Here is a 25,646-nt window from a genome sequence, read left to right as displayed (position 1 = left end):
GTGCCCAAGAAGGCTGGCAGGCGTGGCTCTCGGGCCGGGAGCAGGTGGCCGTTATCATCAGTAACAAGGCAGGGGAAGCGGAAGGCCTGCAGCACTTGAAGGAGGTGCTCCCAGTGGTGCAGAGAGCAGGGCGGACCACAGGGTTCAGCACAAAAACGTGCCACTGCCAGGAGGGTGAACTTTTCTTCATCCCACTGAAAGAGGCCCTATTTAACCAAATTTCCTCTCCTGTGAACACTGTCTCTTACCTAGAGGCACACATAAGTGCATTTGCATCAAAAAAGCCATGTTTTAAAGAGTGACATGATATTTTAGTGCTGGGCAACAGAAATCTCAATTCAGTCAAATTCGGTGTTAACACATGTGCTCAGTCTCCGTTGATCCGGACGTTCTGTTGACAGATGAAGCAGCTTTAGTGAAAGGGGCGAAGAAACTTGGCTTTGTTTTCACTGCACGAACGCCGTACTCTGTCACCATCGAAGCTGTGAGTAGCACCCTGTGTGCTTTCCAAGGGTTGGTGTGTACCTGCTCGTTTTTTGGTATATGTTTCTTTTTAAAAGTTTTCTAAACTGTGGTTGATTTACAGTGTTATGTCAGTTTCTGCTGTATACAGCAGAGTGACCCAGTTTCCATATATATATACATTCTTGTTCTCATATTATCTTCCATCATATTCCGTCACACATGATTGGATATAGTTCCCTGTGCTGTACAGCAGGACCTCATTGCTTATTCACTCCAAAGGCAAGAGTTTGCATCTACTAACCCCCAAATCCCAGTCCATCCCACCCCCTCCCTCTCCCCCTTGGCAACCATCAGTATTTTCTCCATGTCCATGAGTTTGTTTCTCTTCTGTAGACGGGTTCGTTTTGTACCATATTTTATTTTTTTAAATTATTTATTTAGTTATTTATTTTTATTTTTTTACTTTTTTTATTACTCAAATGAATTGATCACATCTGTAGTTGTATAATGATCATAACAATCTGATTTCGCAGGATTTCCATCCCACAGCCCAAGCACATCCCCCCACCCCTCAAACTGTCTCCTCCAGGGACCATAAGTTTTTCAATGTCTGTGAGTCAACATCTGTTCTGCAAAGAAGTTCCGTCTGTCCTTTTTTCGGATTCCACATGTCAGTGAAAGCATTGGATGTTGGTGTCTCACTGTATGGCTGACCTCACTTAGCATGATAGTTTCTAGGTCCATCCATGTTCATTTTAATGGCTGAGTAATATTCCATTGTGTATATGTACCACATCTTCTAGATCCACCCCTCTGTCGATGGACATTTAGGTTGTTTCCATGTCTCGGCTATTGGAAATAGTGCTGTGATGAACATCGGAGTACATGTGTCTTTGCGAGTCGTGGTTTTCTCTGGGTAGATGCCCAGGAGTGGGATTGCTGGATCAAATGATAGTTCTATGTTTAGTTTTCTGAGGAATCTCCATACTGCTTTCCACAGGGGTTGCACCAATTTACAATCCCACCAACAGTGTACTAGTGTTCCTTTTTCTCCACACCCTCTCCAGCACTTATTATTTGTAGACTTTTGGATGATGGCCATTCTGGCTGGTGTAAGGTGGTACCTCAGAGTGGTTTTGATTTGCATCTCTCTAATAATGAGTGATGAACATCTTTTCATGTGTTTCTTGGCCATCTGTATGTCTGTTTAGATCTTCTGCCCATTTTTTGATGGAGTTGTTTGTTTTTTTGGTATGGAGCTGCAGAAGGTGTTTATAAATTTTGGAGATTAATCCCTTGTCAGTTGATTCACTTGCAAAGATTTTCTCCCATTCTGTGGGTTGTTTTTTTGTGTTGTTTAGGGTTTCCTTTGCTGTGCAGAAACTTTGAAGTTTGATTAGGTCCCATTTGTTTATTTTTGTTTTTGTTGTCAATACTCTGATAGGTGGATCTGAGAAGATGTTGCTGTCATTTATGTCATAGAGTGTTTGGCCTATGTTTTCCCCTAGGAGTTTGATAGTGTCTGGTCTTGTATCTAGGTCTTTAATCCATTTGGGGTTGATTTTTGTGTATGGTGTTAGGGGGTGTTCTAATTTCATTCTTTTCCATGTGGCTGTCCAGTTTTCCCAGCACCACTTACTGAACAAGCTGTCCTTTCTCCATTGTATAGTCTTGCCTCCTTTGTCATAGATTAGTTGGCTGTAGGTGTGTGGGTTTAATTCTGGGCTTTCTATCCTGTTCCACTGATCTATTTTTCTGGCTTTGTGCCAGTACCATGTGGTTTTGATGAATGTTGCTTTGTAGTATAGTCTGAAGTCCGGGAGCCTGATTCCTCCAGCTCCACTTTTCTTTTTCAGGATGTCTTTGGCTATTCTGGGTCTTTGATGCTTCCAAACAAACTTTAAAATATTTTGTTCAAGTTCTGTGAAAAATGTCCTTGGTAATTTGATAGGGATCGCATTGAATCTGTAGATTGCCTTAGGTAGTAAAGTCAATTTGATAACATTAACTCTTCCAATCCAGGAGCATGGTATATCTTTCCATCTCTTTGCATCATCTTTGATTTCTTTCATCAGTGGCTTATAGTTTTCAGAGTACAGGTGTTTTGTCTCTTTAGGTAGGTTTACTCCTAGGTATTTTATTTTTTTTGGATTCGATGGTAAATGGGATTGCTTCCCTAATTTCCTTTTCTGCTCTTTCATTGTTAGTGTATAGAAATGCCGTTGATTTCTGTGTATTGATTTTGTATTCTGCAACTTTGCCAAATTCGTGGATGAGCTCTAACAGTTTTCTGGTAGAGTCTTTAAGATTCTCTAGGTATAGTATCATGTCACCTGCAAATAGCGATAGTTTTACTTCTTCCTTTCCAATTTGGATTCCTTTTATTTCTTTTACTTCTCTGATTGCTGTGGCTAGGACTTCCAGAACTATGTTGAAGAGTAGTGGCGAGAGCGGACATCCTTGTCTTGTTCCTGATCTCAGTAGGAATTCTTTCAGCTTTTCACCATTGAGAATGATGTTCGCTGTGGGTTTGTTGAATGTGGCCTTTATCATGTTGAGGTAGGTTCCCTCTATGCCCACTTTCTGAAGGGTTTTTATCAGAAATGGGTGTTGGATTTTGTCAAAGGCTTTTTCCGCGTCTATTGAGAGGATCATATGGTTTTTATTCTTCAGTTTGTTAATGTGGTGTATCACACTGCTGGATTTGTGGATATTGAAGAACCCTTGCATCTCTGGGATAAATCCCACTTGATCATGATGTACTATCCTTTTAATGTATTGTTGGATGTGGTTTGCTAGTATTTTGTTGAGGATTTTTGCATCGATGTTCATCAGTGAAATTGGCCTGTAGTTTTCTTTTTTTGTGGAGTCTTTGTCTGGTTTTGGTACCAGGGTGACGGTGGCCTCATAGAATGCATTTGGGAGTATCCCTTCCTCTGCAATTTTTTGAAATAGTTTCAGAAGGAGAGGTGTTAGCTCTTCTCTAAATGTTTTATAGAATTCGCCTGTGAAGCCATCTGGTCCTGGACTTTTGTTTGTTGGAAGTTTTTTAATCACAGTTTCAATTTCAGTTCTTGTGATTGGTTCATTCATCTTTTCTATTTCATCTTGGTTTAGTCTTGGAAGATTGTACTTTTCTAAGAATTTGTCCATTTCTTCTAGGTTTTCCGTTTTATTGGTGTACAGTTGCATATAGTAGTCTCTTAGGATCCTTTGTATTTCTGTGGTGTCTGTTGTTACTTCCCCTTTTTCATTTCTAATTTTATTGATTAGAGTCCTCTGTCTTTTTTGCTTGGTAAGTCTGGCTAGGGGTTTATCAATTTTGTTGATCTTTTCAAAGAACCAGCTTTTCGTTTCATTGATCTTTTCTATGGTTTTCTTTGTTTCTATTTCATTGAGTTCTGCTCTGATCTTTATGATTTCTTTCCTTCTACTAACTTTAGGTCTTGTCTTTTCTTCTCTCTTGAGCTGCTTTAGATGTAAAGTTAGCTTGTTTATTTGGGCTTTTTCTTGTTTCCTGAGGTGGGCTTGTATTGCTATAAACTTTTCTCTTAGAATGGCTTTTGCTGCATCCCACAGGTTTTGGAGTGTCATATCTTCATTTTCATTTGCTGCCAGGTATTTTTTAATTTCTTCTTTGATTTCTTCAGTGATCCATTGGTTGTTTAGTAGCATGTTGTTGAGTCTCCATGTGTTTGTGTTTTTTGCAGTTTTTTCTTTTTGTTGATTTCCAGTCGTATAGCGTTGTGGTCAGAAAAGATGCTTGATATGATTTCAGTTTTCTTAAAGTTACCGAGGTTGGATTTGTAGCCCAGGATATGGTCAATCTTAGAGAATGTTCCATGTGCACTTGAGAAGAATGTGTATTCTGTTGCTTTTGGATGGAATGTCCTATAAATATCTGTTAGGTCCATCTGGTTTAAAGCATCATTCAGGGCCTGTGTTTCCTTACTGATTTTCTGTCTGGATAATCTGTCCATTGCTGTCAGTGGGTTGTTGAAGTCCCCGACTATGATTGTGTTATTGTCGATTTGTCCTTTTAAGGTTGTTAGCAATTGCCTTATATATTGTGGTGAAGCTGTGTTGGGTACGTAGATATCTTCTTGGATTGCTCCTTCGATCATTATGTAATGTCCTTCTTTGTCCCTGAAAATGTTCTTCATTTTAAAGTCTATTTTGTCTGATATGAGTATTGCTACTCGAGCTTTCTTTTGATCCCCGTTTGCAGGAAGTATTTTCTTCCATACTCTCCCTTTCAATTTGTATGTGTCCCTAGAAGTGAAGTGGGTCTCTTGAAGACAGCATATATATGGGACTTGTTTTTGTATCCATTCAGCCAGTCTGTGTCTTTTGGTTGGGGCGTTTAGTCCATTCACATTTAAGGTAATTATTGATATGTATGTTCTTATTGCCATTTTATTAATTACTTTGGATTTGTTTTTGCTGCTCTTTTTCCTTTCCTTCTTCTCTTGTTCTTTTCTGCCTAGAGAAGTTCCTTTAGTATTTGTTGTAAGGCTGGTTTGGTGTTGCTGAATTCTCTCAGCTTTTGCTTATCTGAGAAGGTTTTGATTTCTCCTTCAAATCTGAAGGAGAGCCTTGCTGGGTAGAGTAATCTTGGTTGGAAGTTTTTTCCTTTCATCACATTGAGTATATCATGCCACTCCCTTCTGGCCTGCAGAGTTTCTGCTGAAAAATCAGCTGATAACCTTATCGGGGTTCCCTTGTATGTTATTTGTTTCTTTTCCCTAGCTGCTTTCAAGATTTTCTCTTTGTCTTTAGTTTTGGTCAGTTTGATTAATATGTGTCTCGGGGTGTTCCTCCTTGGGTTTATTTTGTATGGTACTTGTTGTGCTTCCTGGATTTGAGTGAGTGATTCCTTCCCTATGTTAGGGAAGTTTTTGGCTATTATCTCTTAGAATATTTTTTCTGTCTGTGCCGTATTTTAGATTCTATGTATAAGTAATATCATATGGTATTTGTCTTTCTCTTTCTGACTTACTTCACTTAGTATGAGACTCTCTAGTTCCATCCATGTTGAGGCAAATGGCATTATTTTTTTCTTTTTATGGCTGAGTAGTATTCCATTGTTCATATGTACCTCATCTTAATCCATTCGTCTGTGGACGGACACTTGGGTTGTTTCCGTGTCTTGGCTATTGTGAACAGTGCTGCAGTGAACACAGGGGTATGTACACCTGCTCTTCCATAGAGATGCACATACACAGCAGCTCAGAGTAGGTGCTCGGAGTCCATTTCCGGGGATGCCTGCCTCGCCCCACACTCACCCAGCCACTTTTCTGGGTCATGCTCCTTAACTTCTCTGTGTTTGCTCCAGTTTTCTCATCACACTTGTAATATGGTCCTTGTGGATATTAAATGAATTAATAAAGTCACTGGAATTAGTGCTTGATGCAGAGAAAGTGCTCAGTAAAAGTGAACCATTCCAAAGAATTAGAATCATCAACCCCTGAAGAAATACATTATTTTTTCCCTGTGAAGAATCAAAACATTTCTATTTTTTGGTGAGTTCTTTCATTATATTGATTTATTCACCTTGCTATATATATATATATATATATATATATTTGTTCTCTCTTGATGAGCCCTAACCATAGGCTTTGATATCTATTTTTTAATTTATTTATTAAAAAAAGTTTTTATTCCACCTGAGGCATATGGAAGTTCCTGGGTTAGGGGTCACATTGGAGCTGTAGCTGAGGCCTAGGCCATAGTCATGGCAACACCACATCTGAGCCACATCTGTGACCTATGCTTCAGCTTGATGCAACACTGGATCCTTAACCCACTGAGTAAGGCCAGGGATCGAACCGCCATCCTCAGGGACACTAACTATGTTGGATTCTTAACCTGTTGAGCCACAGTGGGAACTCCTTTGATATATATATTTTTTAATTTTTTTTTCGGGACTGCAGGTATAGCATATGGAAGTTAGTTACCAGACTAGGGATTGAACTGGAGTTACAGCTGCCAGCCTACACCACAGCCATAGCATCACTAGATCTGAGCCGCATCTGTGACCTATACCACATCTCATGGCAGCACTGGATTCTTTTTTTTTTTTTTTGGCTTTTTTTTTTGTTGTTATTTCTTGGGCCGCTCCTGCGGCATATGGAGGTTCCCAGGCTAGCGGTCCAATCGGAGCTGTAGCCACCGGCCTACGCCAGAGCCACAGCAACGCGGGATCCGAGCCACGTCTGCAACGTACACCACAGCTCACGGCAACGCCGGATCATTAACCCACTGAGCAAGGGCAGGGACCGAACCCGCAACCTCATGGTTCCTAGTCGGATTCGTTAACCACTGCGCCACGACAGGAACTCCAGCACTGGATTCTTAACCCACTTTGCTGGGCCAGGGATCAAACCCGTATCCTCATGGATACTAATCAAGTTTGTTTCCACTGAGCCACAACAGGAACTCCCCAAAAAAATGTTTTTAAAGTGTTTTTATTTTTTGGCTGCACCCATAGCCAGTTCTAGGTCCAAGTTCTAGGTCCAAGCTGTGCCACAACAGCAACCTGAGCCACAGCAGTGACAAAGCCAGATCCTTAACCCACCGAGTCACCAGGGAATTCCCACAAGCCTTTGATATTATGGGAAGAAAATCAAAGCAATGTAAACATGGTGATCAATTTAGTGATTTGTTTTTTCTAGTAATGTTGCCATGGTCAGGGTTTTTTTTTTAATGAGGGATTGAGTCCTTACAAGAATGGACTGATTAATTCATCTCTATATCACATAGATGCCTGTTAAAGTATTTGAATTTCTGCAGTGCCATTTCGCTGAAGCTGGGAGCTGGTATTTTCAGAGATAAGTTGGTTATGGTGACAGGAGGTCAAGAAGCTGTAACTGGAAGATTTTAGAAAAGCATGTTTCATTGATATATGTTACAGCATGCCACCTCTTTCCATGGTTTTTTTTTGTTTGTTTGTTTGTTTGTTTGTTTTTGACTTTTTAGCGCCACACCCACGGCATATGGAAGTTCAAAGGCTAGGGGATCAAATTGGAGGTGCAGCTGCCAGCCGACACCACAGCCACAGCTACGCAGGGTCCGAGCCACATCTGTGACCTACACCACAGCTCACTGCGACGCTGGATCCTAAACCCACTGAGCAAGGCCAGGGGTCAAATCTGGATCCCCAAGGATACGAGTCGGATTTCCACTGAGCCACAACAGGAACTCCCTCCATATTTACTTCTTCAAATTATCTAAACATGAAGGACTTCGTCTGATTCATACAATTTCATTAAAAGATTTCCGTTCTTTTAATGTCTCCCATTTCTGTCTGCTGATTGTCTCATTTACTCCATGTAACCTTGCAACACTAAAGTGTTTATACAGTGTTTCTAATAGTGCAGATTTTAGGTAGAGGAGAGAAGCGTTTTAGTCTTAAATCCTCATTTTAAGAAGCACTTTCCGAGACACATGCACCCGCATGTTCATTGCAGCACTATTCACAATAGCCAGGACGTGGAAACAACCCAAATGTCCATCGACAGATGATTGGATTCATAAGATGTGGTATATATACACAATGGAATACTACTCAGCCATAAAAAAGAACGACATAATGCCATTTGCAGCAACATGGATGGAACTAGAGAATCTCATACTGAGCGAAATGAGCCAGAAAGACAAAGACAAATACCATATGACATCACTTGTAACTGGAATCTAATATCCAGCACAAATGAACATCTCCTCAGAAAAGAAAATCATGGACTTGGAGAAGAGACTTGTGGCTGCCTGATGGGAGGGGGAGGGAGTGGGAGGGATCGGGAGCTTGGGCTTATCAGACACAACTTAGAATAGATTTACAAGGAGATCTTGCTGAATAGCATTGAGAATTATGTCCAGACACTCATGTTGCAATAGAACAAAGGGTGGGGAAAAACATGTAATTGTAATGTATACATGTAAGGATAACTTGATCCCCTTGCTGTACAGTGGGAAAAGAAAAAAAAAAAAAAAAAAAAAAGAAGCACTTTCCCTACTATTGCCCAGGTTGCAAACAATGTTCTTACCAGACGATGGCACCATCGTCCCATCAGACCTGCAGGAGGGTTTCTGTTTTGAAAAAGATGTGTATTTGGAGGGTAAAACTTGTTTGTGACGGGGAAGCAGGGTGTTTTGCGAGATGAATGCTTTTTTCCTCAGGTAAGAATATGTTGTCTTATCTTCCTGTAGATGGGAGAAGAATTCACGTTTCAAATTCTCAATGTCCTGGAGTTTTCTAGGTAAGCTACCTTTTCAGTGTGTTTGTGTATTTCCCAGGGCCCTGTCTGTGACTATTCAGTTGAGATTCGGCCACGTAAATCAAAACCTTGTTACAGAATCCTGAAATTCTAGTCTGCTTCTACGCACGCTTTCATCTCAACTCAGTTCCACTTCTCCCGGCCTCCTTAGGCCTAATTCCCTTTGCAGGTGGTGTGGGTTCTCAGCTTCTCCTTTCTAGCGCTTGTCACAGTCAGGGCTGCGTTTTAATTCTGGGTTATTACTTCACGACTGTGTCACCAACTAGACTGTAAGTTCCCAGAGAGCAGGGGCCACCTCCTGCAGGGGCTGGTGTCCAGTAAATGCTCCGTAAATATTTGATGAATGAATGTGTTAAAAAGCAAAATTCAACCGAGTGAATTTTGAAGCTCTTACTGGCTTAATTCAGGGATTCAGGAGCTGGGCAGCCTCCCAGCAAGCAGACAGAAGGGAGCTCTGAGGAGCTGTGCAACGTGGAAAACTTTGATAGGCAGAAAGTGGTGAGACAGGGAAGTTAGTAGCAAAGAGCAGATGGTTTGGGGCGAGGTCACCTTCCTTTAGGGACCACTGGGGTCTGTCACTCAGATTACGTCACCAGGGCTGACCTGGAGGTTCCAGACTGACTGGTTCAGATCGCATTCCTGGGAGAGGCGGAAACTGCAGTCAGGTGGGGCCCGAGTCTCGGTTTGGGGACGTGGGCTGAGCGCCCTTGACTCCATTTGGGGCCTGTTGTCTCCTTTTTTTGACAGGCGGATATTGAACATTATTTTCACAGATGAACAAGGAAACTGGTTCTTTACAAATGGGCGGTGAATTAATTACTTTTCCCCAAAGGAACCCATGTGCATCCCAGTCCTTCCCCCCTCTCATGCTCCGGCAGCAGTGGCCCGATTCCCCAAAGCATAGTGGGACAGTACTGCTTGTCATCTCCCTTCTCCACCGTTGTCCTTCTTTCTGGCCCGCTGGCCCCCGTCTACATAGCCACCGGGTAGCAAAATAAGCCACCAGCATGGCAGCTCTGCCAGGCCACCAAGCACAGGATGCCAGCAAGAAAAGGCATCTCCCGTCCCCCAGGGAGGCCCACGGCCATGCCTACTTAAAACCTAGTCTTCCCCTGTCCCGCCCCCACTCCGAACAGCCTGCGCCAAAGCTCCCGCCCTCCAAGGACAGTCCCGGCAATCCTACTCCCACGCCAACACTTGAGCTAGGAGGTACTTTCTGATGGGGATGAAGGATGTTGTCCTCAGTACTTAGGCAGCTGTCGGGTTCTCGGCCTGCTGAGCCCTGATGGGAGCTCTTGATCATCCTTTTCTTGATCAGTCGTATTCCTGAGGGAAGATACAATTCTTTTTGTTAGAAGAGCTTGAAAACAGGGAGGAACCCATGACTGAGAGCCCAGCTGGTCTGCTGGACACACCCAAAGCCGTCCCCCTGAGAGACAGGGGCCTGGAGCTCCATTCCAAGGGCCTTTCCATCGTCACTGAGCACATAAGGGGCAGCATCAGGATTCAAATCCAGCTCTCTCTGGGCCCAAATCCCTGGCATCTTCAACCAATCTGTACTTGGAAAAAAAAGTTGGAGAATGTAAAAAAATCAAACAGCCCCTTTTTGCCTCTCCACGAGGTGGACCATGGTCTATGCGGCTCCAGGTGTTTTCGTTGCCACAGGCCAGTCTCAGTTGGAGGGCCAGTGTCACCGTGATGGCCACCTGACTGTGGGCCCTCTGCTCTAGCACACAGGCAAGGTCACTCCAGCTCAGGCCAAGTGCGGTAAAGGAGACTGGACAGCCTGGCCTGGTGGAGGCTGACCGTGGTGCCACTGGTGGTAGGGGTTTACCTCTGAGGGGCCTGGGAGCCTTGATGAGGAGGTGGGGTTCGGTTTGGAAACGGAAAGATGGGAGGAGGGTTGAGATTGGTGAGTGGCACGAAGGGGAAGGCCGGCCTTGGCCAAGGGGCAGCATGTGGGACCAGGCGGAGAGAGGCCTCCAGGCTGACGTGGGCTCATAACAGGAGAAAAGCAATGAGCTTAAGTTCTGTCTACAGCTGTGAAAAATGGAACACAAAATCCAGGGGGTTTTGAGACAGAACTATTCATTTAAAAAACTCTGGCATTGGAGTTCCCGTCGTGGCTCAGTGGTTAACGAATCCGACTGGGAGCCATGAGGTTGCGGGTTCGATCCCTGGCCTTGCTCAGTGGGTTAAGGATCTGGCATTGCTGTGAGCTGTGGTGTTGGTTGCAGACTCGGCTCGGATCCCACATTGCTGTGGCTGTGGTGTAGGCCAGCGGCTACGGCTCCGATGAGACCCCTAGCCTGGGAACCTCCATATGCCGCGGGAGCGGCCTTAGAAATGGCAAAAAGACAAAAAAACAAAAACAAAGACAAAAAACTCTGGCATCTACCGAGCCAGTAATTTCACATCTCTATGCAGTAAAATGGAGACAGGAAGGCCTTCCTGATAAAGAACGATGCACAGACCCAGGGCTGCTTTCCTCTTTGCACGCCAGTTCTGACTGATTATATTAAATATATTACATGCATAAAAGTGTATGTGTTATAAGTAATACATGCGCACGCATAATACTTAAGATAGGTATGTTAGGAGTTCCTGCTGTGGCTCAGTGGAAACGAACCTGACTAGGATCCATGAGGACGCAGGTTTGATCCTTGTTCTAGCTCAGTGGGTTAAGGATCCAGTATTGCCGTGAGCTGTGGTGTAGGTCGAGGATGTGGCTCGGATTCTGCATTGCTGTGGCTGTGGTGTAGGCCGGTGGCTACAGCTCTGATTAGACCCCTAGCCTGGGAAACGCCATATGCTGTGGGTGCAGCCCTAAAAAGACCAAAAAAAAAAAAAAAAGAGAGAGAGAGAAAGGTATATTACATTATGTGTAAGTCATGTACTGTATAAAGTAAAGTAGGTAAAGAAAAAAGAAAAGGGAGTTCCCGTCGTGGCGCAGCGGAAATGAATCCGACTAGAAACCATGAGGTTGCAGGTTTGATCCCTGGCCTCGCTCAGTAGGGTAAGGATCCAGCTTTGCCGTGAGCTGTGGTGTAGGTTGTAGATGAGGCTCGGATCCCGGGTTGCTGTGGCTGTGGCGTAGGCTGGTGGCTATAGCTCTGATTCGACCCCTCGCCTGGGAACTTCCATATGCCGTGGGTTCAGCCCTAAACGGACAAAAGACAAAAAAAGAAAAAGGAAAAGGCTGGCAAGAAACACGCTGACCTTTTCACCAATGGGCAGCTGAGGACTCAGACTATCAGAATTCTTCTGATGTTGAGGTTTTGTGTGGCTGTCAGCACGACGCAGTGAAAAAACCAGAAACTAACGATGCTTTGGCTGTTGTTGTAGCAATAGAAAGAGGATGTCTGTCATCGTCCGAACTCCTACCGGACAGCTGCGGCTGTACTGCAAAGGGGCCGTAAGTACCGCGATCCACTGCTCCTGTAACGCCTGCGCTCTCTGCTCTGACAACTTGCAGGGAGCCTTTTGCATCTTCACAATATTTTAAAATGTGGGTGCTTTTACGTGTTGTTGTCGCTGTGGTTGGCAGCATCACCCAAGATTTCGGAGTCCATCTCAAGGTGGCTCAGAGTGCTCCCCACGGCCGAACCTGCTCAAAGGTGCGATGGTTCGCACCAGAGTGTTTCCTGAGCTGTGATGCCCGTGGAAACGTGCTCTCGCTCAGCTGTGTTTCTGAGAGTTCATGCTTAGATGGTTGATGCTGTGGGTTTATAGTGGGAGGTTTGATCCCAATTCCAAGCCCAAAGTGCTTGGATCTGGTGTCTTAGGAATTCTTTTTTTTTTTTTTTTTTTTTTGTAAAGCACTTAGGTATTTGTTCACTGCCATATGTACTTAAACAACCTCAGCTTTCGTGAGGTAAAATTGATATAAACTAAAATGCACATATTGAAAATGTACATTTTGATAGCTTTCTGTCACTGAGATTCATTTACATTTACTGAAGTTTAATATCAGTAGTTATACAGTATATATGATTTTTTGGTTTCTTTCATTGAAAATTATTTTAAAACTCATTTGTGTTCTAGCTTGTGTCATGAGTTCATTTATTTGTATTGCTGAGTAGTTTCCATTGAATGGATATACCTGCATTTGTTTATCCATTCATCTGTTGATGGACTTTTTTTTTGCTTCTTAGAACCGCATCTGTGTCATGTAAAAGTTCCCAGGCTAGGGGTTGAATTGGAGCTGCAGCTGCTGGCCTACACCACAGCCACAGCAACACGAGATCTGAACTGGGTCTGCCACCTACACCACAACTCATGGCCATGACGGATCCTTAAGCCACTGAGTGAGGCCAGGGGTTGAACCCTCATCCTCATGGATCCTAGTCGGGCTCATTACTGCTGAGCCGTGATGGGAATTCTTGTGGATGGACATTTTGCTTATAGTTTTGGCAACTACAAATAATGCTCCTGTGAACATTTGTGTGCAACTCTTTGGATGGACATACAGTTTCATCTCTTTGATAAATGACTAGGAGTAAAATTATTAGATCATGTGGTAGGTGTATTTCAGCTTAAGAAACCACCAAATTATGGTTACATTCTTACCAGCAATTGTCACCAACATTTGGCATAGTTAGTCTTTTTAATTTTGCCCTTCTAATAGGTGTGTGGTATCTCATTGTGAATTTAATTTATGTTTCCATGCTGACTGACGGCAAACAGCTTTTCAGGTGTTTGCCCCCTGCGATGGGGATTCCCAAGACCACCTCTGTGCTTTCAGTGAATCTCTGAAAGGATTCATGGGACTCAGACCTGGTTGTGCTCCTGGCTGAGATTTATTACAGTAATGTAGGAAGGGTATGAGCTGGGTCACCAAGGAAAAAGACGTGGGTTATGTTCAGAGGGATCCCATGGGAGTCCCACAGGGGAAGTTGGTGTCACTTATTTAGAGAATTGTTTACCAGCCAAGGGCCAACTTTGCAAGTTGGTCTTTCTAAGGATAGCGGTCTCCACCTGCTCTGTCAGCTCCTCTGCACACCGTCGTCCACCTATCTTCCTTGTGAAAATGTCTGTTTAACCCTTTGGCCATTTTTTTAAAATAACTTTTTCTCCCTATTGAATTTCAAGGTTGTTTTTTACTTTACTTTTTACTTTACTGTCTTTTTAGGGCTGCACCTGCAGCACATGGAGGTTCCCAGGCTAGGGGTCTAGCCGGAGCTGTTGCTGCCCACCTACACCACAGCCACAGCAACGCCAGATCTGAGCTGTGTCTGTGACCTACACCACAGCTCACGGCGACACTGGATCCTTAACCCACTGAGTGAGGCCAGGGACTGAACCCGTAACCTCATGGTTCCTAGTCGGATTCGTTAACCACTGTGCCATGATGGGAACTCCCTGTTTATTTATTTTAGATACAAGTCCTTTATCAGATATTTGATTTACAAAGGTTATCACACAGCCTATGGCTTACTTTTCATTCCCTTAAGAGTGTCTTTTGAAGAATAGACGTTAGTAATTTTGATCACGTCCAATGTACCAGTCTGTTCCTTTATGAGTCATGCTTTTAGTGTCACATCTCAAGAGATTTTTGCTTAATTCAAGGTCACAAAGATTTTATCCTATGTTTTTTCCTTTTATGGTTTTAGGTTTTCTACTTATTTCTGAGGAATCTTGAGTAATTTGTGCATGTGGTTTGAGGCAAGACTAGAAGTTCATTTTTTACATCTGAATAGATCTAATTTTTCACACCATGTCTGTTCTTTCTCTGCTGCATTACCTTTGCACTTTTGTCATGTGTATGCAGACCTACTGGTTTTTTTTTGTGCTCATGCATTTTTTTTGGTCACCCTGCAGCATATGGAGTTCCTGGGTGAAAGATCAGATCTGAGCCTTCGTTGCAGCCTGTGCCACAGCTGCAGCAACACCGATCCTTAACCTACCGTACTAGGCCAGGGATTGAACCTGTATACTGGCACTGCAGAGATGCTGCAGATCCTGCTGTGCCACAGCAGAAACTCAACAATGTTGTCATACATTTTAATTTTACAGATGTTGTAAATGCCACACTACGTGGTTATCAATTTTGTTCAAGCAGTCAATTATTTTTCAATTAAAAGACTTGGGTGGAGTTCCCGTCATGGCGCAGTGGTTAATGAATCCGACTAGGAGCCATGAGGTTGCGGGTTCGGTCCCTGCCCTTGCTCAGTGGGTTAAGGACCTGGCATTGCTGTGAGCTGTGGTGTAGGTGGCAGACGTGGTTCGGATCCCGTGTTGCTGTGGCTCTGGCGTAGGCCGGCGGCTACAGTTCCGATTAGACCCCTAGCCTGGGAACCTCCATATGCCACAGGAAGCGGCCCTAGAAAAGGTAAAAAGACAAAAAAAAAAAAAAAAAAAAAAGACTTGGGTAACAGGAAAAATAATGTATACATGCTCACGTCAATACCATTTTATCTTCAGACCCACATTCCCATGTGGTATAGTGACCTTTTATCTGAAGAAATTCCTTTACCATATCTTGTAGCCTGGATCTGTTGCTGATAAATTTTTTCAGTCTAAGTTGGAAAAAAAATCTCTATCTCATCTTCTTTTTCCCCTGACCTTTGAAATGAATTTTTGATGAGGGTAGAGGTCTAGGCTGAGCACTTCTTCCTTCAGTGTGTAAAGATTTTGCTTCACTGGCTTCTCACTTGCGTTGTCTCAAAGAGAAACCCGCTGTCATCCTTGTCTCTGTTCCTCTCTCTGTGTCGTATTTTTTCTGGAATTGTGCCTTCACGGGGGCTGCCTGGGCTCCTTCACATCTGTTAGATGTAACAGTAAAATTAGAAAATGGCATTTAGAATTCAGATCATCAGGCTTGGATAAGGTGTTAATCATGGTGTTTTGTTTTCTGTAGGATTCGGTGATTTATGAGAGACTTTCAGAAGATTCTCTCTTTGTAAAGGAGACATTAACGCATCTGGAAAGTTTTGCCAGAGAAGGCAAGTGAAAATTGTTTAGAATATGCTTCCCTTCTGTAATGCTGTTCTTTTTTTTTTTTTGGCTTTGCTTTTTTAGGGCCACATCCATGGCATATGGAGGTTCCCAGGCTAGGGGTTCATTTGGAGCTCTAGCCACCGGCCTACACTACAGCCATAGCAACGCGGGATTGGAGCTTCGTCTGCCACCTACACCACAGCTCACGGCAACGCTGGATCTTTAACCCACTGAGCAAGGCCAGGAATCGAGCCTGCAACCTCATGGTTCCTCGTTGGATTTGTTTCCGCTGTGCCACGCTGGGAACTCCTATAATGCTGTTCTTTAATGTTGAAATTGTAGCCTCAGTGCTTGTTGGGGCCCGTAGTGGGCGAGGTGGAGCTTGCTGTAAGGGTGACCTTGTGTGTCTCCCACTGGCTTAAAAATAAATGGCTCCCCAAACAAACCCTCCTTTTTTCCATCTCCAACAGTACCTTGTGCTTATGCCCAAGCAGTAAACTGTATGTTGCTGCTGTGAGGCTCTTCTTTTATTACTAGAGCAATGTCTTTAGTCTCTTACCTGTTTCTATTAGCTAAGTGTTACTTTTTAGTCAAGATATAGTAGGAACTGCGCCCATAGTTGGAGAAGAAGGGTGGCTTCTCTGGTTTGTGTTGTGTATTTTGCAGTTAGTTGTTTTGTGCCTGTGCCTTAGAATGCTCACATAATTGATGTTTCCCTGCTGCTGTCTTGTTAGCCTTCTGATTTTGACTTATCATCCACTCTTGAGGAAATAAAATTCCATGAGTGAGTTTTGAATAAGAACAACATCCATGGAAAGATTTCTAGAAGCTTTGAAAAGTAAGGTGTCATATCATGTAAGGGTAAAGCTAATAACACCTTGAACCTGTAGCCCGCTTTCTCTCCTTCGTTTATAAGCTGTTACCTCCTGTACACATATGTGTCTTGTCTGAAAGTATAGGTATTTGTGAGGTTGCACTTTGGGCCTTTTCCTGCCATCAGAAAATCTGTCTGTGCTGTAGACCGACTACAGTAGGTAGAAACATACAGGAACTCTATTATAATTGAGCTCAAAACAGAATAACAACTTTTGTAACTCTTCTGCAGAGAGCTTTTTTTCCCCTAGGGAATCCTCAAGTATTTGAGTGTTTTGTAAGGAGTTAGCCTAAAACATTATAGTCTGGTTAAAACATTTTTTCAGACGCGTCCTTGCAAAATGGGAGTTAAATTAGTTTTCTGTTAGTTTAGCGATCTGAGGGGCTCGCCTTGAACCTGGAAACTGAAGCTTCATTTCTTTCCTTCATTCAACAAATGGTTGATGGGGCTCCTAAAGTGCCATGCACTGTTCGCAGTTTCCAGGGCACAAATGAACAAAACATCGAAAGCTCACGCCCTGCAGGAATGTGCCTAGAATAGGTGATGCCTGGAATAGACGAGTGCTGAGGAGGGAGAGTCAGCAGGGTGGAGGGAGCGGAGCCGGGGCGCTCTGCGTGTAGGCCCAGGCGGCAGAGTTGGCAGAGACTGGGTGGGAGAGTCGGCAGAGACTGGGGTGGCTCCAGGGGCAGGTCCTGCAGGAAGAGGGAAGAGCCAGTCCCAGGGCTGGGAAGGAAGAGGCCCAGCAGGGCTGCCGAGGGGAGCTGGGGGCAGGGGCGGAGGGAGGAGCAGGAAGGAGGCCCTGCAGCTCAGCCGGGGCCACTGCAACGCTTGTGCATGTCGTTTTCAGCTTCTCTCCTCCTCCCGGATCACGGGACGCTTGACCAGGTCATGTCTTTGCTGCAGGTCTGAGAACTCTCTGTATTGCCTACATAGATTTAACGGAGCTGGAGTATCAGCAGTGGCTGGCGATGTACGAGGAAGTCTGTACAGTCGTCCAAGACAGAGCTCAAAGTCTGGAACACTGTTATGACACTATTGAAAAGGTAACGCACCCCACGTGCAGTCTACGTGCCAGGACACACGTGTGAAGGAAACGCACTTATCCGTGTACACCTAACTTGATGGCATTTAAAAAGCTCCATTTAAATTTTTTTCCAGAAGTATGCATCTGTCTTACGGCATTGAAAATTCATAAAACATCTTTTAAAATATTCAGGTATTTCTCCCTCTTTTGAATCATATCCTGGTCACTTCAATCTTCTTGTCCTGGTATAACTATTCCCATTTCAGAAGAAATACCTGTTTATTGTAGAGAAGTAGGCTAAAATGATAAATGACAGTCATCTGTAAAGTTGGGCTAGCGACTAAGTTCTCTTCATACATGTGTATTGAATGTATTGAATTGTATGTATTTACCACACAGAAATTTTTCCTATAAAAATTACGAGTAAAAATCCCCCTGGAATTTTTCTCATGAAAGTACTGCTTGAATCCTGAAATCTTCACTGTGGTGAGTTGGGACTTGTTTCCCATCACTGGATATTCTGTTTTCATCCTTGATTACTTACTTGATGGTTTTCTTATGTGGATGGGTACACGTGTAACCCTGCCCTCTGTTCTCTGCCCGTTACTTTTCCAGGGGAATCTCATGCATCCTGGGCTGTCAGGTGTCCCTTGAGGGTCCCTGGGAATTTCAGCTGAGGCTTCAGGGGTTTCACGGGTCCTGGGTCAACTTTTGTCTTAATTTCTTGGCTTGGTGTCTCTTGCCGTTTGGTCCATGACTCTGCATCTCATTCCTGCAGCTTGTCCAGAACAGATTTAGGCTAAAGGGGTTTTTGCTTGTTTGTTTTTTACACCGTTGGGTCCATCTTTTCTTCAAAGTTGAATATCAAAAGATTAGAAACCTAACCTAGCCTCACACCGACGCCCTAGCCTTCATGCACGGTGATCACTCAGCATCTGTATACCCAGAGCTGCCAATGAGCACCTTTTAGTGCTTTAAAAGTCTGGGTGGAAATCTACTGTCTTAGACACATTAACAAAGCAGACTCATACTATTTGACAAAATACTGCATTTTTTTCTCCTAATGACTATGAGGGTAAGAAGTGCAAGAATGAAAAATACTGGAGTTCCTGTCGTGGCTCAGTGGTTAACGAATCCGACTGGTATCCATGAGGATACGGATGCGATCCCTGGCCCTGCTCAGTGGGTTAAGGACCGAGCATTGCCGTGAGCTGTGGTGTAGGTCGAAGATGTGGCTAGGATCCTGCGTTGCTGTGTCTCTGGTGTAGGCCGGCGGCTACAGCTCCGATTGGACCCCTAGCCTGGGAACCTCCATATGCCACAGGACTGGCCCTAGAAATGGCAAAAAGACAGGAAAAAAAAAAAAAAAAAAGAATCAAAAATACTGACTGTCTCTGTTTAGTGTGAATGAGAGGAGTTTTAGCTCTGTCATTTATGCACACGATCGGGCCCTGTGATGCTGAAATCACACAGGTCATTGGCAGATGTGTTCATTCATGTCTCCCTTTACTCCGCGGCGTGGTTTCCAGCTCACCCAGGAGTGAGGAGCTCCTGGCGCTGAGTCAGGCAGGGCAGACCTCAGGAGGGAGGGAGACTCGACCTCCCTACTCAGTACAGCTCCACGGGGGAGACCTGCCTGGGGAACTTGGTACCCCACTGAAGGGTACCCCATAAAAAAGACCCTCCAGGTCAGGGCAAGTGGGAGAAGACAGGATCATTCAGTCTACATAGGTTCTTATCAGAAGGAATTGGGTTTTCTTTTTTTTTTCTTTTTTTGGGTCTTTTTGCCATTTCTTGGGCTGCTTCTGCAGCATATGGAGGTTCCCAGGCTAGGGGTCGAATCGCAGCTATAGCCGCTGGCCTACGCCAGAGCCACAGCAACTCGGGATCCGAGCCGCGTCTGTGACCTACACCACAGCTCACGGCAACGCCGGATCCTTAACCCACTGAGCAAGGGCAGGGATCGAACCTGCTTCCTCATGGTTCCCAGTCGGATTCGTTAACCACTGCACCACCACGGGAACTCCAGGAATTGGATTTTCTTAAAAGATATACCTTTCAAGCTCTAAGAGCCAAAAAATTATGATCCTTGACTTTAATTTTGCTTTTTAAAAAAATCTATGTGGAGTTCCTATTGTGGTGCAGTGGAAATGAATCTGACTAGGAACCATGAGGTTGCAAGTTTGATCCCTGGCCTCGCTCAGTGGGTTAAGAATGCAGTGTTGCCCTGAGCTGTGGTGTAGGTCGCAGACATGGCTTGGATCTGGCATTGCTGTGGCTGTGGAGTAGGCCGGCGGCTACAACTCCGATTAGACCCTTAGCCTGGGAACCTCCATATGACTCAGGTGTGGCCCTAAAAGGACAAAAGACAAAATAAATGAATAAAATAAAATAAAATAAAAAAAAAATCTATGTGATGGACTCTTTCTAGGCCTGGAACACCTGCATGGCATCTACAAAAGCTAAGAGTCTTGTCCTTCTGTTGTCGTGTTTCTTATTTTGTGTTAGCCACTACAGGATCTGTCTAACCATCCGCCTCATGGCTGTGTTAATTGCCACACTTCTAGCTGATGTCGTATTAGTTATAGTTACACAGCTGCTTTCTGCACACCTGCAGGTAAGCATTGGAGTCTGACACCAAAGAGTGTGGGATCGACCCGCTCTGTGCAATCAGCTCTTAGGAATTCCATGCGTATGGGCACGGCCCTGCTTGTTTTCCGTTAGAGGAGTATCGTCTGCCCCTCTTCCTGGCTCTTCAGGCCAGTAGCACGCCTCGGCTTCTTGAACATTTTCCCTTTGGGGATTCATAAGACTTTAACTTTCTTGCTCGATGAGTAAAGGTAAGAAAGACGATGTCTGCATTTGGATTGCAGTCGAGAACAGCGTGATTCAGAGTGCAAGTGCTCAAGTAATTAACCCTCATGCTACCAAGAGTGCGCCATTGGTAAAGTATGAATTAGTAAATTGACTAAATTAGACTTGATTCTGAGGCTCCTTGGCCTCGTAGCTCCTTTGAAACATTCCTTTCTTTAAACAAAATGTGGTAGCCTTATTGAGATGTAACGCACATACCATACAGGTCACCCATCTGAAGTGGTTTTGGTACATTCACGGTTTTACAGCCATACGTACTATACACCTGGAAATGGTGATGGGTGTTCCCCCCCAACCCGTTTCCATTCCTGTTCACTGTCTAGTGTACCCCCGTTCTCTCACCCAGCCCTGTGCAACCCTGACTTACTTTCAGTCTCTATAAGTTTTCTTCTTCTGGATCTTTCAGGTAAATGGAATCATACAACATGTGGCCTTAGCGACGTGTTTCTTTCACTTATCTTACTGTTCTCAGGATTAGTCCGTGTTGTAGCAGGCATGAGTACTTCATTCCTTTTCTATTTAAAAAATTTTTTGTTTACTGTTCTTTCCCCAGTACAGTTTTTTCCCTCCTGTACAGCAGGGTGACCCAGTTACACATACATGTATACATTCTTCTTTCTCCCATTATCGCGCTCCGTCGTAAGTGACGAGACGCATTCCTGTTCAACTGCAGATAATATTGTGAGGATATGCAGTTTGTGTATCCGTTCATGTGCTGATGGACATTTGGGTTGTTCCACTTGGCTGTTATGAATAGTGTTGCTGAAAGCGTTACACGCAAGCTTTCACATGGACACTTTCTTTCATTTATTTTGGGAGTAGATCTATGAGTAGAATTTCTGGGTCGCCCCCCGCCCCCCATGGTAACTCTCTGTTTAACCTACTGAGGCAATAGTTAGCTGCCTAACTATTTTCCAAAATGGATGGAACATTCTACATTTCTACCCCCAGCGTGTGAGGGTTCCAGTTGCTCCACCTCATCATTTAATGCTTGTTACCATCTGTAACCGACTACATCCGTCCTAGGGGTACAAAGTGGTCCCTCACTGTGATCTCAGTTTGCAATGGTCAAGGATGTTGAACATCTTTTCATGTATCTTCTTTGGAGAAATGTCTGTCAGAATCCCTTGACCATTCAGAAAATTAATGCCTTTATTTTTTAGAATAGTTTTAGGTTTACAGAAAAAAAATGAACAGAAGGTACGCATAATCCCCATATGACCCTCTCTCCCCCTTGCACAGACTTTCCCTTGTTGTTAACTCGCTTATTACTACGGTGCATTTGTGACAGTTAACCCACTGCGTTGGGCTGCAGATCACACCTTCGCCTCCGCAGAGACAACGCCGGATCCTTAACCCACTGTGCCGCCACGGGAACTCCCTAGGCTGGTATTTTTTTTCTTTTAACACTTTAATTATTTCACTCCATTCTGCTCTTGCTTTCACGGTTTTGGAAGAGACGTTCAATGTAATTATTATCCTTATTCTATAGGTAAGGGTTCTTTTTTTCCTCTCTAACTTCTTTCAGGATTTTTCTCTTGAAAGCAGTTTGAGTAGGTTTACATTGTTGGTATTTATCATGATTGGTGTTCTCTGAGTTTCTGGGTCTGAGGCTGGATGTCTTTCATTAATTTTGAAAAGAATTATCAGCAATAATTTTTTCAACTATTTACTGTTCCTTTCTCTTTTGTAAGTGACTCTCCAGTGGTCCCTGAACTAGTTGTTGAAAAGTCCATTCTTCTGTTTTGAATTATCTTAGCAGTTTTGTTGAAAATTATTTAACCATAGACACAAGGATTTATTTTTGGACTCTAACTTCCATTGTATAATCTGTATTTCTATCCTTCTGACAGTATCACACTATCTTAGTTACTATTTTTTGTAATAAATTTTGGAATCAGGAAGTGTGATTCTTCACTTATCCTATTTAAAGATGGTGTTGGATTCTTTGAAATTTTCAGGTTCTTTGAAATTTCATGTGAATTTTAAGGTCAGTTGGTCAGTTTCTGAAAAGAAATCAGCTGGGATTCTGATAGCAATTGTGTTGAATCTATAGATCAATTTGGGGAATATTGTCATTTTTGCCTCTATTAAGTCTTCCAATTCGTAACGTGAGATGTTTATAAACTGTTTAGCTCTTCTTTAATTACTTTGAACAATTTTTAGTTGTTTTAGAAGCATAAATATTGTTGGGAGTTCCCTGGTGGCCTAGTGGTTAGGATTCAGTGCTTTCACCGCTGCGGCCCTGCTTGAATCCTTGGTCTGGGAACTGAGATCCTACATTATGCCACTGTGCACTGCAGCCAGAACAGCAACAAATATAAATGCTGCACTTTTATGTTAAATTTACTCCTGGGTATTTTATTCTTTTTGATGCTATTATATTGTAAATGGGATTGTTTTCTTAATTTCATTCTTTGGGTTGCTCATGGCAGGTATACAGAAATATAATTAATTTTTGAATATTGAACATGTATCCTGCAAACTTGTTGAACTTATTAGTTCCAATCATTTTTAGAGGATTCTTTAGGGTTTTCTACATACAAAGTCATGTCACCTGGGAAGAGAGATAGCTTTACTGCTTAGTTTTCATTTTGGATTCCTTTATTTCTTTTTCTTGCCTAATCGCCCTGGCTAGAACTTCCAGAACAATGCTGACTAGAACCGGTGGACACGCTTGTCTTTTTCATGATCTCAAGATGAAAGCATCTAGTCTTTTCCATTAAGTAGGATGCTAACTGTGGGTCTTCATAAACATTGCTTATCAGGTTGAAAAGGATCTCTTTTATTCCTGATTAGTTGAGTGTTTTTATCATAAAAACTTTTAAAGTTCTCTCTTAAAAAATACAATCCATGTTTCATATCTGTGTCACATTTCATAAATCATTACTAAAATATACTTTTTGCTAGTTGCGAGAAATTTTACGTTAAAATCAAAGTTTTTTCTTTTTCTTTTTTGGTCTTTTTGCCATTTCTTGGGCCGCTCCTGTGGAATATGAAGGTTCCCAGGCTAGGGGTCTAATTGGAGCTGCAGCTGCCGGCCTACACCAGAGCCACAGCCATGCAGGATCCGAGCCGCATCTGCAACCTACACCACAGCTCACGGCAACGCCGGATCCTTAACCCACTGAGCAAGGCCAGGGATCGAACCCGCATCCTCATGGTTCCTAGTCAGATTCGTTCACCACTGAGCCAAGACAGGAACTCCAGAATCAAAGTTTTAATATAGAAATATTTTGAAAGTATAGCAGAATTGACGCAAAAGTAGAACAATGGAAGTGAGGTCTAGCGTGATCAGTATGACTTCAGTATTTAGCATTGAAAAAATTCAGCGTGTCACTGAGAAGACTGAAAACTTTATGACTATTTTATTTATTTTTATTTTTTATTGTTTTTTGTCTTTTTGTCTCTTTAGGGCTGCCCCCGCGGCATGTGGAGGTTCCCAGGCTAGAAGTCAAATCAGAGCTGTAGCCTCTGGCCTATGCCACAGCCACAGCAATGCCAGACCCGAGCTGCGTCTTTGACCTACACCACAGCGCATGGCAGTGCCAGATCCATAACCCACTGAGCGAGGCCAGGGATCAAACCTGCGTCCTCATGGATGCTAGACAGGTTTGTTAACTGCTGAGCCACGGGGGAACTCCCTTATGACTATTTTAAAGTTGTAATTTACAGTTTACATATTATAGTGTTTCAATTAAATTATGTCAATTGTCAGCACAGAATCAACTTGTCTTATGTATTTGTTTCACTTTAGCAATGAATAGTAATGTACAATACCCTTGAACCTTTATCCCAGATTGTGAGAGGTCATCTGGCTTTATTCTTTACGTAAACCGCTTTGTCTACCCTCAAGCCTCTGTTTGAGTTTCTCCAATTCTAGGGAGATATTTCACAGTAGGAATAAAAACTATAAAATAAACCTTCTGTGGTAAGAAATTTGTGGAGAAAATGATGAAATTTTTCATAAGGACAAAAGTTAGGATCTACGTAAGTAGAAGGGTGTATAATACATGGAAAAACCAGTGTAATAAGAGTGGCATTTCTCCTCAGAGTAAGTCTATAAATTCAGTGCAGTGCAGGAATGCATAAAATTCCCAACAGAATTTTCACAGAACTTGGCAAGTTTGTTCTAAAATTCATACAGAATTAGGGGGAGGCTAAGAATTATCATGATAATTTTTGAAGAGAACGATATCAAGACTTACCTTAAGGTTACAGTAATTAAAATAATAGATAGTATTTATTGACCATTTATAACCTGCTAGATATTATTCTCATCATGTTCCAGATGTTGACTGTCACAATAATTCCATGAGCAATCTTCTTTTCCCCACTTGTCCAGTTATAGACAAGGAGACTGAGGAACAGAGGTTTAAGTAGTTTGCTTATGATCCCATATCCAGTAAGTTGTAGAGTTAGGGCCTGAGTTCAACAGCCTACCTCTTAGCTATCATGCTACACTGCTGTATGCTGTGGTGAAACAGGGACAAACAAACAGACCAATGGACAGGACTAGAAAACAAGTGTGTGTGTTGGAGCTCCTGTTGTGGCCCAGCGGAAAGGAATCTGACTAGTATCCTTGCGGATGCAGGTTCAGTCCTCAGTTGGGTGGGGATCCGGTGTTGCCGTGAGCTGTGGTGTAGGTCACAGACAAGGCTCGGATCCCACGTGGCTGTGGCTGTGGCGTAGGCCAGCAGCTGTAGCTCCACTTTGACTCCTAGCCTGGGAACTTCCAAATGTCCCAGGTGCAGCCTTAAAAAAAAAAAAGAAAAAAAAGGAAACGTGTGTGTGTGTGTGTGTGTGTGTGTGTGGCGTGTACATATACGGGACCTCACATAATAAATTATTAGACTACATATCTTTTGTCAAAATTTGCTCTATTTATTCCATCTTAAAATATTTTAACTCTTTAATTAGTAATCAAAAATACCTCTTTCAAAAAATATCTAGAAGTTCCTGCTACTTGGAGCCACAGCCATTGAAGATCGTCTTCAAGCCCGTGTTCCCGAGACAATAGCAAATTTACTGAAAGCAAACATAAGAATATGGCTCTTGACAGGTGATAAAGAAGAAACTGCAGTTAACATAGGTAATAGACATAAAGAATGTTTTTTTTTAAATCTGGTTGTACATGTATCCTAAATATATCCTACAATTAAAAATGTATGGCTGAGCTTCCTACAAGTAATCG

General features: G+C 43.1%; 1 protein-coding gene across 1 annotated transcript in view; it reads left to right on the top strand.

The window, feature by feature from the left end:
• LOC100625134 (phospholipid-transporting ATPase IB) overlaps positions 1-25,646 on the top strand; it is a 161,506-nt gene that overhangs the window by 62,497 nt on the left and 73,363 nt on the right. The window contains exons 19-24 of the mRNA XM_021065491.1: positions 402-484; positions 8,674-8,723; positions 12,087-12,156; positions 15,601-15,685; positions 17,458-17,597; positions 25,406-25,544. Coding sequence (XP_020921150.1) covers positions 402-484; positions 8,674-8,723; positions 12,087-12,156; positions 15,601-15,685; positions 17,458-17,597; positions 25,406-25,544 — 567 coding nt within the window. The remainder of the gene's footprint in view (positions 1-401; positions 485-8,673; positions 8,724-12,086; positions 12,157-15,600; positions 15,686-17,457; positions 17,598-25,405; positions 25,545-25,646) is intronic.

Source organism: Sus scrofa, chromosome 11 (genome assembly GCF_000003025.6).
Source record: "Sus scrofa isolate TJ Tabasco breed Duroc chromosome 11, Sscrofa11.1, whole genome shotgun sequence".
NCBI classification, from domain to species: domain Eukaryota; kingdom Metazoa; phylum Chordata; class Mammalia; order Artiodactyla; family Suidae; genus Sus; species Sus scrofa.
This window is presented reverse-complemented; position numbering and strand designations above follow the sequence as displayed.